Here is a 16367-nt window from a genome sequence, read left to right as displayed (position 1 = left end):
AACAAGAAGTGGAGTTCGGTCCGTGTACATTGTATGGCAACAATGTAAAGAGACAGTCAAACGATACTGACAACGAAGCATGGCATGACGACAAGAGCAAGCTTTATCCTCAAGATTAGAATGTAGGTCAAAGGCTAGCCTATCTCGTGGAATCATGACCTCCGCTGGTGAGCGCATTCGTCTTAGTGTCTCTCGGTGCTCGGTGTGTGCGTGCGTGTAACGACAGAAGTGTGCTGCTAGTAAGTGTATGTATGGTTCTGTCCTCTGTCATTAGCGCTTTGCGTGGAGTTCGATCGGTGTAAAAAAATGGAATTTGAACAAGAAGTGGTGTTCGGTCCGTGTACATTGTATGTCAACAATGTAAAGAGACAGTCAAACGGTACTGACAACGAAGCATGGCATGACGACAAGAGCAAGCTTTATCCTCGTCTTAGTGTCTCTCGGCGCTCGATGCGTGCGTGTGTGTAACGACAGAAGTGTGCTACTAGTAAGTGTATGTATGGTTTTGTCCTCTATCATTAGCGCTTTGCGTGGAGTTCGATCGGTGTAAAAAAATTTGGAATTTGAACAAAAAGCCAGGTGCTAATGTCTAGCACATGTCAACCCGGGGGATGCAATTGCGCTATTTTCTTACGACTGTGCCCTCATAGGGGATCTTTTTGCTGCATTATTTTGGTCCGTGCGCACTTATCGGTGCTAGATCACGGCTGGGCTCGGAGGCCATCTTTTCGTCCGTGTGCACTTTTTGATGTTGGGTCACGGGTTGGGCTCAATGGCCGCTTTTATTTGTGCGCTTTAACATCTTTTCACAGCTGACAGCCGTGCATCATCCCCGTGTTGACGATTCACAAGGCAGAGTCCGTCTATTAAACCGGTCAGGATTCAATTAAACTTCCGGTACGGTACTACGACCAGCGATTCAGCGTCCCACGACGCGCGCCGCGGACGGAAACCAGCGCCGTCCCTCGCGGGGTCACGAAAAAGGCCAGCCCATGCGGCTCGCAAAAAAAAGGAGAAACATATAACTGAGCCCATTGAAATATATTTGGGCCGTGTTGGGGGCTCATGGAGGGCTTTGATTCCGGGGTTCCTCCGCACGGGCCTCTTCCGGAAAAACAGCGGGGGTGGAAGGAGGCCGGAAAGGCGCTGCCGCTTAGTCGTCGCCGTCGTCGTCCTCCTCTTCCTCCTGGTGGTGCTCGCGAGCTCCAAGCCCTTGGCCGGTCGCGGGTAGGGTGACGAGTGAGATGGTTCGATCTCCGTCCGCAGCGGCGGCCGTCGCCGTGCTCCTCCTGTGCCTCTCCGGCCTCTGCCGCGGCGCCGAGCGGCTCGGGGAGAGGGAGTGCGAGGAGCTGGGGTTCACCGGCCTCGCCCTCTGCTCCGACTGCAACGCGCTCGCCGAGTTCGTCAAGGACCAAGGTGCGTGCGTAGCCACTGGCTCTCCCCTCTACTGTATCCATTCGTCAGGCGATGATGGTGTGATTGCGATCTGATACCGAACGAGGTGATTTCTCTCTCGTAGTTCGATTGACCTGTGGTGCGAGATAGATCTGTGAGTGTTAGATCGTAACTAACTATATTGCGGTATCAACCGGAAACCCAATTGGCCTGGGAATGTAGGGTTTCTTAGACCACCGAGCCTTTATTAAGAGATCTCAAATTACGATGGGAAGACAGGATTATTGGACCTGGAGTTCGTGGGTTTGAGAATTTTTATATGATAATTTCTTCAAGCGATCTGGCATGATCTCGAAACCGGCTCTGAAATTTGTATTCGGTCAATTTGGGGGCCGTGATTTGTGGGAGAGCTTGAATTAAATAGCTCGTTCCACACATTCCATGCCGATGAACCTGGGAACTTTGAGGTTTGTCCGCAGTTGTAGAATATGGCGGTGTTTTAACCTTTCTAGATAAAGGATGGGTCAACCCCCAGCCTCTGCATCAACTGATGCACACAGCCAAGGCGGTGTGTGGGTTTCACTCGCAACATCTAAAAAAATATCTGTAGAGGCAGTGTTGATTACGGAACCTCCTTTATTTTTTGTCACCGTTATTTTGATGATTTTGTCTAGGATTATTCTGAAGCTAGCTGTATTAAAAATCTGATTAATGTGAACAATTATATTGTCTCTACATTGTTCATTGCTGTTCTTGGATGAAAGTTCATTTTTTGTTGAGTTGCTCCGTTAGAAGTCAGTCGCCGGCTGTTGTGAAAGCAAGTCACAATGGCTTCCTTTTTCTTCATCACACGTGCTAGTTGTTCCAATCGTCTTTTTAACAACATACTTGTTTTATGGTTGCAGAGTTAGTGGATGACTGTCGTAAATGTTGCACGGAGGATTCAGATGATTCTATCAGCAAGGTATGACCTATGAAGCTCCATGAATTCCAACCTGGTGACAACTGGTTTTACTTGTCATAAGCTGCAACCAGAACTAGTTTCCCTTTTTGGATGTAGAATACATTTTGTATTGTTTTCTGATTGTTGCTGGATTTGTAGTGTGAATTATCCTAAGTTCTTATCGCCTTAAGTGTTCTTTAATATATTTTTTGTTTTCTCATCTTGGAAGATATATTCAAGGCAAATGAAGCTTAGAGGTGCCAAATAGGGGCTTATTTTGCTTGGATATTTTCAGACAAACTTGTTCTTTAGGATGTTACAGGATGATATTAAGGCTCAACTTGAAACTATATCCTACACTGTACTAGATTTATAGGATTTTTGAAGGTTGATAATGAACACTAAACATGCATTATAGCAGCGCACTTCCACTTGATATAATATCTTCTGGTGCTTGGTATTGCAGCTTGTATACTCCGGGGCAATTATCGAAGTATGCATGAGAAAGCTGGTGTTTTATCCCGAAGTTGTTGGCTTCCTTGAAGAGGATAAAGATAACTTCCCCTACGTAGAATCTCGGTATGCTTATGGCTCTCCACCAAAGCTCATAATGCTTGACGACAAGGGTGAACAGAAGGAGACTATAAGGCAAGTTCTACTTAGCTGCAGATTTGATTATAATTTTCTAGTTACCAGGGGAGATAACATACATCCTTTGGCTTCTTTCTGTTCATAAGAATAAATAGAACACCTCTATGTATCATTCATTACCAACTATCGTGTGTCACTGTTATGTTGTCTGCTACTTCCTCTTTCCCCACTGACATCATTCAAAGTACAATATGATTGCTGATGCAATAGGAAAAGGGATATTAGTTTTGTTTATGTTCGGGTCTGCTGTTGATTTAAACATAACCGCATGGACATAAAACTTGTTTATACTGGTACTGGAGTGTTCAGTGAAGCTGCAGTAGGAACTTTTAGCACTAGGTCCTTTGCCAAAATGGCATAATTTCCTAATTGGCACACTATTTTTTTCCATCTTCGTAGATGAAATATCTCGTGGTTTATTGTATAATTAGATTTCCCCCTTCTATATGCTCAACATACTTCCTGTTTTCCACTTCATCTGTTCAATGACTAAAGGCAACTGAACTTGCAGGATTGACAACTGGAAGCGTGAGCATATTCGGCAATTTCTCACAGAGAAGGTGAAGCCGGCGAAATCAGAGACCTGAATACTCATGACAAGTTCCTCTCCCTGTAGAACCATATATCGATATGTGTATTTGTGTTCTTTTGCACGCAAAACCCCGGTCATCCATGATCTGTACCTAAAGAAGGTAACATGTGTACACTTCAACTGTTTTAACAAGACAACCTGTCATGTATGGAGTGCATTTGTTTTGTTGTTGTAGACAGGCTGCTGGATCTGTTATCTACAACTGAACATCATCAGTCTAAACTAGTGCCTACTACTCCCTCTGTAACATAATATAAGACGTTTTTTGACACTGTTATGGACTCTAAAAACATCTTATAAGAAGTTATAGAGGGAGTAGTAAGCAAGACATAGTTGAACTTTGGGGCCCGTGAGCAATCTGTATTACCTTGACGGTGCCTGAGTTTGTTTCTGAACGATTTGGCTAGTTACGAAGTTGATGGAACTAGACGATTCTCTTGGAACAAGATGCAAAATGATAACAGGAGCCCCTGTGCGTTTGAGCATTTCTTAGTGAGCATAGTGATATGAGTGATTGTGCCTCGTGTGACGCCGATACATTTCTTAGGAGGTGTTTGTTTCGCTGGACGGTAACGCAATCGGTAAGGGTATCAGGTCGCAGCGGGATCGAAGTTTTAAGGATCCATGTGAGGATTTGTTTGGGCCAGAGTAGTAACGTTATCAATTTACTTCACAATGTTTGTTTTGGCACTGTAACGTGAATACATCAGAAGCGTGTTGTATAATTCCATGTACAGATCTTGGGAGGGGTGATGACGGATGAGTACGACGATGTGGACAAAAGAACGGCCGGTGGTGACCGGCGGCTGCTGCTGCTCCTCACTCTGGTTTTTGCAAGGAACGAGGTTGTATGATGGGCTATCCATGCTCCTCGCTGGTAGATCTTGGGCCAAGGAGAAAATAAGGGGCGGAGGTGGAGGCGACCTTGGGAAGACGGGGAATGGTGGGAGGCGGAAGTGGAGATGGACCTCGGGGCGGGGAGATTTCCGATGAGAAGATTGGGGTTTGCCGGAGGAGGAGATCACGCGGGGTCGCTGGCGGCGAGGGAGGAGAACAAAGGCGGGGGGAGGGCTTCGATTAGGGGCTCGCTCGGCTGGTAACGCGATGCGTTAACGGAGGGGTTCGAGTGCAATCAATCAAAGACTACGATGGGATCCAAGGTGAACTCGCCGGAGCTGTTATCGCAATTTCGACCCATTAGCCTCTGTAACGTTCTCTACAAGATCGCTACGAAGGTGTTGGCAAACCGCCTGAAGCGCATCCTCCCTATCCTTATCTCTGAGGAGCAGAGTGCGTTCGTGCCAGGGAGGCTTATTTCTGACAATGTCTTGGTTGCATATGAGTGCGTTCACGCTATTCGAAAGCGGAAGAGGAAGAAGGTATTGTGTGCGGTGAAGTTGGACATGATGAAAGCGTACGATCGGGTGGAGTGGATTTTCTTGGAGCAAATGCTAGGACGGTATGGTTTTGCTCCGGAATGGATTGCTATGATAATGAGGTGTGTAACAACAGCCAGTTTCCGGGTTAAGGTAAATGGTGACTGCTCAAGATGCTTTTCTCCTTCCAGGGGGCTACGGCAGGGTGATCCACTCTCACCCTATCTGTTTTTGTTCTGCGTGGAGGGATTCTCAGCTTTACTAAGGAAGGCCCCCCATGTCACGCACCTTCTCTTTGCAGATGATAGCATTGTTTTTCTTGAAGGGACAAATGAAAATATGGAGGCACTTAAGGATATTTTAACACAGTACGAGGTGGCCTCCGGTCAACGAGTTAACCTGCAAAAGTCTTCTATTTTCTTTGGCAAAGGTTGTCAAGATGTGATGAAGGTGGAGTTGAAGAACACTTTAGGTGTACAGACTGAAGCTTTGAGTGAGCGGTACTTGGGTCTTCCAACACTGGTTGGGAGATCAAAGGATGGCACTTTTAAATATGTGACGGAGAGCTCCAAAGGAAAGGTATGTGGATGGAAGGGGCAGAGACTGTCTAAGGCTGCGAGGGAAGTACTTGTCAAATCCGGTCTACAATCTGTACCTACTTTCACCATGAGTTGCTTTCGCCTTACAAAGAAGATGTGCGGGAATCTGACTTCTATCTCTTCAAAATTCTGGTGGGGGCGCGGCGAACGGTGAGAGGAAAGTACATTGGATCTCATGGCAGAAGATGTGCGAGGCAAAAAGATATGGTGGCATGGGTTTTAGAGACCCGGAGGCGTTTAATCAAGCTTTGCTCGCAAAGCAGGCATGGAGAATCTTGCAGGTGTCGACTTCTTTATGCGCTCGGGTCCTTAAGGCGAGGTATTTCAGCGAGGATTCAATACTTACAGCAACATGTCCTTCAACGGCGTCATACACTTTCCGTAGCATTCTGCATGGGCGTGATCTCCTTAGGGAGGGACTGATCTGGCGCATCGGGGACGGGTCCCAAGTGCGCATACATCATGCAAATTGAATTCCACGAAGCAACAGCATGAAACCGCTTGGACAGATTTATATGCCGGGTGTCACACAGATATCACACCTACTGTCCTCCGGATGGAATGAGTTGGAACCTGGGAAGGCTGCAGGCTATGTTCACGCCGGAGGACGTGCATGATATACAGCAAATTGCGGTGGGAGGACCCGGCCGAGCAGATTATCTCGCATGAAACTATACAAAGAATGGTTGCTTCACGGTTAAATCGGCATATCATATGTGCATGGCAAAGTCAAGAGCGAGGTCTGGACAGCCAGATACGTCTAGCTCAGTTGCGAAGCATCGAGGATACATGGCATTATGGGACACACAAGTGCCAGCCAAGGCGAAAATTCACATGTGGCGACTAATTAGGAATGGCTTGGCAGTCGGAGCTGAACTTCATCGACGTCGGATTAAACCCGGAGTTTTTTGCGTTGCATGCGGCCGAGAGGAAACTATCTATCACAGATTTTGGTCGTGTGAACATTCAGTACAATTCTGGCAGCTACTACACTTAGAAAGGGGAGCTGCGGTGGCGATCCCACCGCCTCAGCTCGGCTCCCAAAGTGCGTTAGCTAGCTGGCTTCTGAACTGGTTCTCTGGCGCTTCTGGCAATGAAAGGGAGGCGATGATACAGGCGACTTATGGCTTGTGGCTGGCTCGAAATAAGGCAAGAGAGGGAAGGAAAATTGCAGCACCACATGAAATAATGACTACTGTTGTAGCTGATATGAGGGAGTGGAAGAGCGTGCACATGGATCGGAGACAACATACAGCCCCAACACCGCGCCAGAGATGGCAGCCACCTGACGACGGATGGCTTAAAATCAACGCTGATGGTGCTACGTCTAGGCGCGGGGACAAGGGCGGAGGAGGCGCTGTGCTGAGAGATCACCATGGAGCGTTCAGGGCGGGATTGTGCCATCATTTTCCGCATATTGCTGACCCGGAAGCGACTGAAATCTTGGCCTGCAGAAGGGCTTTGGAATTGGCAAGGGAGGTCAATGCACAGCGCATACATCTGGAGTTGGACAGTCAAGCTTTGGTGCAGATGCTAAAACAACCCATGAAGAACCTGGGCGTCACTGGTCCATGGGTGGAGGATTTGAAGCTTTTGTTGCATTCTTTCCAGGGTTTTAAAGTCTCTTGGGTTAGGAGGTCTGCTAATGTTGCCGCACACAAGTTCGCTAAAGTAGGGGTGGGAGACGAACTATGCAAGGTTTGGTTAGAAGCTTCCCCGGATTTTGTTCTTGATGTAATCTTGGATGACATTCCAAACTTCGTGGTTTAAATAAAGCGGCAGTATTTACCCTAAAAAAAAAGACTACGATGGGATCTGTTTACTTGGCATGGGATTACGGAGCGATTTAAACAAACACCAGATAACGCGATCTGTTACCCGGTGTTAACGGATGACGATACAGAACCATGAAACAAACACCTAGTGTCAACGTGCCGTAGAGGATGAAACCCATTGTCGTTATCATATTGGGAATTTGTACCGTTCTGAAAACAGTATGTAGAACGTTTCCAATATCAGATTGGGAACTTACCGTTCTGAAAACAGTATGCAGAACGTTTCCAAAATTTGTAGTGGTTGCAGCCCTGACTAAGGAGTATCTGCTATTTGGAGGTAATACTCCCTCCGTCCCAAAATTCTTGTCTTAAATTTGTCTAAATACAGATGTATCAAGTCGCATTTTAGTATTATACTAGTAAAATGCCCGTGCGTTGCTATGGGCTTTTGAAATATTTTCCTTGAGTTATGTGAACATCATTAAACATACTCGTCAAAATACCAGTTGGAAATAAATGTTGCCATAAACATTTATCGTAATTCCAGCCGGTTTGCTTTATTTTGAGTGCGTCGTTGTTGTGGGATATCATCAGTTGCACATCTTTTTGTTGTATAAAACATGGTGAATTTTTGTCCCCTTCCAATGACGTAGCCCCAAAAACCCTCTGAATGGGTTTCTTTTTTAACCCCGACATAATCCATCTCCATTTCTCTCATATTCTAGAAAATTAAATATATATATAGAAATATACCTTTTGAGTATTATATCATGTGCAACATACATACAAAGAAGAACAATTATTTGCATGCACCTATTTTGGTTGTGTAAAACTCGTTGAATTCTTAGCCCCCTCCATCATCGTTACATCAGGGTCTTTGTCAGTCGATATCTCCGAAGCACAATCAAATCCATCAGTTTTTATGACCTACAAAAGTATTCTAATATAAACAAAGATTAGAATAACTTTTTTATGATGGTGGTATGGAAAATATATATTCATTGGACAAATGCTAGAAATTAGCAGTTTCTAGTAGATTGAGTGGCATCCCAATTTTAATAATTTTAGGCTCACCTCTAAATCACATGTTGATGGTTATTCTCACGAATATTTACTATTTAGGGTATGTGGTATATTGCCCATAAAAAACTATGTTACATTTCTCCACGAGCAAAGAACGGATTTTCCCTTTATATAATGATAGTCGGTCATCCGTAATTTCTTGGATATTTTTAAGTAATTTATTGAGAAAATATTTTATGCTATTCTGAATATATATATTTATATATAGTGTACATGTATAAATAAAGCTTTATTTTTATGACATTCCCATTATACCCCTCCTATACAACTTGCTGCCCTCTCCCGCACGGCCGCACTCTATCCACTCCCTCTTCGCACCACTCATTCTCTTGTTCCCCTTCCTCTCTAGATCCATAGACTTCACCGGCGTCGCTCGCTTTCCTCTCTCCGCCCTCGCCCCCACAACCAACAGAATCAGTGACCTCATCTCCCACCCCTCCACCCTTTCATCCCTCCCCTCTTCTCACCAAAATTAGTGAAGGGGGGTGGATCGAGAGACCATACGGTTGCCTGATCCGCCCACAAACTGGCAAACAACATCACGCCAAGGTCATCAACGCCGTCATGAAATGACAGGCTTCTTCCACCTCGACAGACTTGCTCACGCACCAAGATATGAGAGGGGGCCTTCTACTTCTCCCTCGCTCATCACCCCTTTGGCCAAACCATGGATCAACCTTCCTCTACTCTGACCCATGCCATGGACCGAGCTCACTTCCCTCCTCAAGGTCATCTCTTCACCCCTTTCCTTGGGTGGCATGTTGCACCGCTAACCCTCACCTTATCTCCCTCCCTTTCCTCCCATATCGAGACATGCATGTGTTTCTGATCGGCCGCTTCACTTCACCGCCGCCTTCATCTCCTTATACAATGTCGTATCCGCCGCCTTCTGCCAGCTGTGGAAGAGCGTGTTCGATTCTTGAACCTACAAAATGTTGGGGAACGTTGCATAAAATAAAAAAAATTCCTACGTTCACCAAGATCAATCTATGAGTTCATCTAGCAACGAGAGAGAGGAGTGCATCTACATACCCTTGTAGATCGTGTGCGGAAGCGTTCAAGAGAACGGGGTTGAGGGAGTCATTCTCGTCGTGATCCAAATCACCGGAGATCCTAGCGCCGAATGGACGGCACCTCCACGTTCAACACACGTACGGTCAGCGTGACGTCTCCTCCTTCTTGATCCAGCAAGGGGGAAGGAGAGGTTGATGAAGATCCAGCAGCACGACGGCGTGGTGGTGGATGCAGCAGGGCTCCGGCAGGGCTTCGCCAAGCGACTACGGGAGGGAGAGGTGTAGCAAGGGGGGAAGGGAGGCGCCAGGTGTCAGGTGTGACTGCACTCCCACCCCCCCTCTTTATATAGGGACCCTAGGGGGGCGCCAGCCCTAGGAGATGGGATCTCCTAGGGGGGGCGGCGGCCAAGGGGGGAGACTTGCCCCCCAAGGCAAGTGGAGGCGCCCCCTCCCCTAGGGTTCCCAACCCTAGGCGCAGAGGGGGGCCCAGGGGGGCGCACCAGCCCACCAGGGGCTGGTTCCCCTCCCACTTCAGCCCATGGGGCCCTCCGGGATAGGTGGCCCCACCCGATGGACCCCCCGGGACCCTTCCGGTGGTCCCGGTACAATACCGGTGACCCCCGAAACTTTCCCGATGGCCGAAACTCGACTTCCCATATATAATTCTTTACCTCCGGACCATTCCGGAACTCCTCGTGACGTCCGGGATCTCATCCGGGACTCCGAACAACTTTCGGTTTGCTACATACTCATATCTCTACAACCCTAGCGTCACCGAACCTTAAGTGTGTAGACCCTACGGGTTCGGGAGACACGTAGACATGACCGAGACGGCTCTCCGGTCAATAACCAACAGCGGGATCTGGATACCCATGTTGGCTCCCACATGCTCCTCGATGATCTCATTGAATGAACCACGATGTCGAGGATTCAAGCAACCCCGTATACAATTCCCTTTGTCAATCGGTATGTTACTTGCCCGAGATTCGATCGTCGGTATTGTTGGGGAACGTTGCAGAAAATTAAAAATTTTCCTACGGTTTCACCAAGATTCATCTATGAGTTCATCTAAGCAACGAGTCAAGGGAGTGAGTTTGCATCTCCATACCACTTGTAGATCGCGTACGGAAGCGTTCGAGGGAGCGGTGATGATGGAGTCGTACTCGACGTGATTCAGATCACCGATGACCAAGTGCTGAACGGACACACCTCCGCGTTCAACACACGTACGGTACGGGCGACGTCTCCTCCGTCTTGATCCAGCAAGGAGGAAGGAGAGGTTGAGGAAGACAGCTCCACCGGCAGCACGACGGCGTGGTGTTGGTGGAGAAGCAGCACTCCGACAGGGCTTCGCCAAGCTCGTGACGGAGAAGGAGAGGTGTTGGGGAGGGGAGGGGCTGCGCCTTGGCTTAGGTTGTGCAGCCCTCCCCTCACCCCTCTATTTATAGGGGAAGGGGCAAGGGGGGCCGGCCCCTCTAGATGGGATCTAGAGGGGGGCGGCGGCCAGGGAGGGGGGACTTGCCCCCCAAGCAAAGGGGGGCGCCCCCTCTAGGGTTCCCCCCCAACCCTAGGCGCATGTGCCCAAGGGGGGGGGCGCATCCAGCCCTCCAGGGGCTGGCTCCTGCCCCACGCAGCCCATGTGGCCCCTCGGGAGGGGTGGCCCCTCCTGGTGGACCCCCGGAACCCTTCCGGTGGCCCCGGTACAATACCGGTATGCCCCCGAAACTTTCCGGTGTCCGTTTGACAACTTCCCATATATAAATCTTTACCTCCGGACCCTTTCGGAACTCCTCGTGACGTCCGGGATCTCATCCGGGACTCCGAACAACATTCGGTAATCACATACAAGTCTTCCTAATAACCCTAGCATCACCGAACCTTAAGTGTGTAGACCCTACGGGTTCGGGAGACACGCAGACATGACCGAGACGGCTCTCAGGTCAATAACCAACAGCGGGATCTGGATACCCATGTTGGCTCCCACATGCTCCTCGATGATGTCATCGGATGAACCACGATGTCGAGTATTCAAGCAACCCCGTATACTATTCCCTTTGTCAATCGGTACGTTACATGCCCGAGACTCGATCATCGGTATCCCAATACCTCGTTCAGTCTCGTTACCGGCAAGTCACTTTACTCGTACCGTAATGCATGATCCCGTGACCAAGCACTTGGTCACTTTGAGCTCATTATGATGATGCATTACCGAGTGGGCCCAGAGATACCTCTCCGTCATACGGAGTGACAAATCCCAGTCTCGATCCGTGTCAACCCAATAGACACTTTTGGAGATACCTGTAGTGTACCTTTATAGTCACCCAGTTACGTTGTGACGTTTGGTACACCCAAAGCACTCCTACGGTATCTGGGAGTTACACGATCTCATGGTCTAAGGAAGAGATACTTGACATTGAAAAACTCTAGCAAAACGAACTACACGATCTTGTGCTATGCTTAGGATTGGGTCTTGTCCATCACATCATTCTCCTAATGATGTGATCCCGTTGTCAATGACATCCAATGTCCATAGTCAGGAAACCATGACTATCTGTTGACCAACGAGCTAGTCAACTAGAGGCTCACCAGGGACGTATTGTGGTATATGTATTCACACATGTATTACGATTTCCGGATAATACAATTATAGCATGAATAAAAGACAATTATCATGAACAAGGAAATATAATAATAATGCTTTTATTGTTGCCTCTAGGGCATATTTCCAACAGTCTCCCACTTGCACTAGAGTCAATAATCTAGTTACATTGTGATGAATCGAACACCCATAGAGTTCTGGTGTTGATCATGTTTTGCTCGCGAGAGAGGTTTAGTCAACGGATCTGCGACATTCAGATCCGTATGTACTTTGCAAATATCTATGTCTCCATCTTGAACATTTTCACGGATGGAGTTGAAACGACGCTTGATGTGCCTGGTCTTCTTGTGAAACCTGGGCTCCTTGGCAAGGGCAATAGCTCCAGTGTTGTCACAGAAGAGTTTGATCGGCCCCGACGCATTGGGTATGACTCCTAGGTCGGTGATGAACTCCTTCACCCAAATAGCTTCATGCGCTGCCTCCGAGGCTGCCATGTACTCTGCTTCACATGTAGATCCCGCCACGACGCTCTGCTTGCAGCTGCACCAGCTTACTGCTCCACCATTCAACATATACACGTATCCGGTTTGTGACTTAGAGTCATCCAGATCTATGTCGAAGCTAGCGTCGACGTAACCCTCTACGGTGAGCTCTTCGTCGCCTCCATAAATGAGAAACATGTCCTTTGTCCTTTTCAGGTACTTCAGGATATTCTTGACCGCTGTCCAGTGTTCCTTGCCGGGATTACTTTGATATCTTCCTACCAAACTTACGGAAAGGTTTACATCAGGTCTGGTACACAGCATGGCATACATAATAGATCCTATGGCTGAAGCATAGGGGATGGCACTCATCTCTTCTTTATCTTTTGCCGTGGTCGGGCATTGAGCCGAGCTCAATCTCACACCTTGCAATACAGGCAAGAACCCCTTCTTAGACTGATCCATTTTGAACTTCTTCAAAATCTTATCAAGGTATGTGCTTTGTGAAAGACCTATGAGGCGTCTCGATCTATCTCTATAGATCTTGATGCCTAATATATAAGCAGCTTCTCCAAGGTCCTTCATTGAAAAACACTTATTCAAGTAGGCCTTAATGTTGTCCAAGAATTCTATATCATTTCCCATCAAGAGTATGTCATCTACATATAATATGAGAAATTCTACAGAGCTCCCACTCACTTTCTTGTAAACGCAGGCTTCTCCGTAAGTCTGCATAAACCCAAACGCTTTGATCATCTCATCAAAGCGAATGTTCCAACTCCGAGATGCTTGCACCAGCCCATAAATGGATCGCTGGAGCTTGCATACTTTGTTAGCATTCTTAGGATCGACAAAACCCTCCGGCTGCATCATATACAGTTCTTCCTTAAGATGCCCGTTAAGGAATGCCGTTTTGACGTCCATCTGCCATATCTCATAATCATAGTATGCGGCAATTGCTAACATGATTCGGACGGACTTAAGCTTCGCTACGGGAGAGAAAGTCTCATCGTAGTCAATCCCTTGAACTTGTCGATAACCCTTAGCAACAAGTCGAGCTTTATAGATGGTGACATTACCATCCGCGTCCGTCTTCTTCTTAAAGATCCATTTGTTTTCTATCGCTCGCCGATCATCGGGCAAGTCAGTCAAAGTCCATACTTTGTTTTCATACATGGATTCTATCTCGGATTTCATGGCTTCAAGCCATTTGTTGGAATCTGGGCCCGCCATCGCTTCTTCATAGTTCGAAGGTTCACCGTTGTCTAACAACATGATTTCCAGGACAGGGTTGCCGTACCACTCTGGTGCGGAACGTGTCCTTGTGGACCTACGAGTTCAGTAGCAACTTGATCAGAAGTACCTTGATCATCATCATTAATTTCCTCTCCAGTTGGAGTAGGCATCACAGGAACATTTTCCTGAGCTGCACTACTATCCTGTTCAAGAGGTAGTACTTCATCGAGTTCTACTTTCCTCCCACTTACTTCTTTCGAGAGAAACTCTTTTTCTAGAAAGGATCCGTTCTTGGCAACAAAGATCTTGCCCTCGGATCTTAAGTAGAAGGTATACCCAATGGTTTCCTTAGGGTATCCTATGAAGATGCATTTTTCCGACTTGGGTTCGAGCTTTTCAGGTTGAAGTTTCTTGACATAAGCATCGCATCCCCAAACTTTTAGAAACGACAGCTTAGGTTTCTTCCCAAACCATAATTCATACGATGTCGTCTCAACGGATTTAGACGGTGCCCTATTTAAAGTGAATGTAGCTGTCTCTAGAGCGTATCCCCAAAATGATAGCGGTAAATCGGTAAGAGACATCATAGATCGCACCATATCCAATAGAGCGCGATTACGACGTTCGGACACACCATTACGCTGAGGTGTTCCAGGCGGCGTGAGTTGTGAAACGATTCCACATTTTCTTAAGTGTGTACCAAATTCGTGACTTAAATATTCTCCTCCATGATCTGATCGTAAGAATTTTATCTTTCGGTCACGTTGATTCTCTACTTCATTCTGGAATTCCTTGAACTTTTCAAAGGTCTGAGATTTGTGTTTCATCAAGTAGACATACCCATATCTACTCAAGTCATCAGTGAGAGTGAGAACATAACGATATCCTCCGCGAGCCTCAACGCTCATTGGACCGCACACATCGGTATGTATGATTTCCAATAAGTTGGTTGCTCGCTCCATTGTTCTGGAGAACGGAGTCTTGGTCATCTTGCCCATGAGGCATGGTTCGCATGTGTCAAATGATTCATAATCGAGAGACTCTAAAAGTCCATCAGCATGGAGCTTCTTCATGCGCTTGACACCAATGTGACCAAGGCGGCAGTGCCACAAATATGTGGGACTATCATTATCAACTTTACATCTTTTGGTATTCACACTATGAATATGTGTAGTATTACGTTCGAGATTCATTAAGAATAAACCATTGACCATCGGGGCATGACCATAAAACATATCTCTCATATAAATAGAACAACCATTATTCTCGGATTTAAATGAGTAGCCATCTCGCATCAAACGAGATCCAGATACAATGTTCATGCTCAAACTTGGCACTAAATAACAATTATTGAGGTTTAAAACTAATCCCGTAGGTAAATGTAGAGGTAGCGTGCCGACGGCGATCACATCGACCTTGGAACCATTCCCGACGCGCATCGTCACCTCGTCCTTCGCCAGTCTCCTCTTATTCCGCAGCTCCTGCTGTGAGTTACAAATGTGAGCAACGGCACCGGTATCAAATACCCAGGAGTTACTACGAGTACTGGTAAGGTACACATCAATTACATGTATATCAAATATACTTTTAGTGTTGCCGGCCTTCTTGTCTGCTAAGTATTTGGGGCAGTTCCGCTTCCAGTGACCCTTCCCCTTGCAATAAAAGCACTCAGTTTCAGGCTTGGGTCCATGCTTTGACTTCTTCCCGGCAACTGGCTTACCGGGCGCGGCACCATCTTTGTCGTCCTTCTTGAAGTTCTTCTTACCCTTGCCCTTCTTGAACTTAGTGGTCTTATTGACCATCAACACTTGATGTTCTTTCTTGATTTCAACCTCTGCCGACTTCAGCATTGAAAATACTTCAGGAATGGTCTTCACCATCCCCTGCATATTATAGTTCATCACAAAGCTCTTGTAGCTTGGTGGGAGTGACTGAAGGATTCTGTCAATGACCGCCTCATCTGGGAGGTTAATGTCCAGCTGGGACAGGCGGTTGTGCAACCCAGACATTTTGAGTATATGCTCAGTGACAGAACTATTTTCCTCCATCTTACAACTATAGAACTTGTCGGAGACTTCATATCTCTTGACCCGGGCATGAGCTTGGAAAACTAGTTGCAGCTCCTCGAACATCTCATATGCTCCGTGTTGCTCAAAACGCTTTTGGAGCCCCGGTTCTAAGCTGTAAAGCATGCCGCACTGAACGAGGGAGTAATCATCAGCACGAGACTGCCAAGCATTCATAATGTCTTGGTTCTCTGGGACGGGAGCGTCACCTAGCGGTCCTTCTAGGACATATTGTTTCCTGGCAGCTATGAGGATGATCCTCAGGTTCCGGACCCAGTCCGTATAGTTGCTGCCATCATCTTTCAGCTTGGTTTTCTCTAGGAACGCGTTGAAGTTCATGTTGACATGAGCGTTGGCCATTTGATCTACAAGACATATTATGCAAAAGTTTTAGACTAAGTTCATGATAATTAAGTTCATCTAATCAAATTATTTAATGAACTCCCACTCAGATTTGACATCCCTCTAGTCATCTAAGTGTTACACGATCCGAGTCGACTAGGCCGTGTCCGATCATCACGTGAGACGGACTAGTCATCATCGGTAAACATCTCCAT

At 47.0% G+C, this 16367-nt stretch overlaps 1 protein-coding gene across 1 annotated transcript; it reads left to right on the top strand.

Annotated features, from left to right (window-relative positions):
• Positions 1 to 1090: 1090 nt before the first annotated feature.
• Positions 1091 to 3850, top strand: LOC119277900 (selenoprotein F-like). Its single transcript, XM_037559251.1, has 4 exons — positions 1091 to 1416; positions 2301 to 2359; positions 2805 to 2986; positions 3501 to 3850. Exons 1-4 carry the CDS (start codon positions 1245 to 1247, stop codon positions 3574 to 3576), a joined length of 489 nt encoding a protein of 162 aa, XP_037415148.1. The 5' UTR covers positions 1091 to 1244; the 3' UTR covers positions 3577 to 3850.
• The last annotated feature ends 12517 nt before the right edge of the window (positions 3851 to 16367 follow it).

The sequence above is a fragment of the Triticum dicoccoides genome, chromosome 3B (assembly GCF_002162155.2).
Source record: "Triticum dicoccoides isolate Atlit2015 ecotype Zavitan chromosome 3B, WEW_v2.0, whole genome shotgun sequence".
Taxonomy (NCBI): domain Eukaryota; kingdom Viridiplantae; phylum Streptophyta; class Magnoliopsida; order Poales; family Poaceae; genus Triticum; species Triticum dicoccoides.
This window is presented reverse-complemented; position numbering and strand designations above follow the sequence as displayed.

Excerpts from the sequence above, each read along its gene's own strand:
- LOC119277900 (XM_037559251.1), top strand. The coding sequence starts at position 1,245 with ATGGTTCGATCTCCGTCCGCAGCGGCGGCCGTCGCCGTGCTCCTCCTG. Across the intron at positions 1,417-2,300 it reads CGAGTTCGTCAAGGACCAAG|AGTTAGTGGATGACTGTCGT; the intron begins GTGCGTGCGTAG and ends TTATGGTTGCAG. Across the intron at positions 2,360-2,804 it reads CAGATGATTCTATCAGCAAG|CTTGTATACTCCGGGGCAAT; the intron begins GTATGACCTATG and ends TTGGTATTGCAG.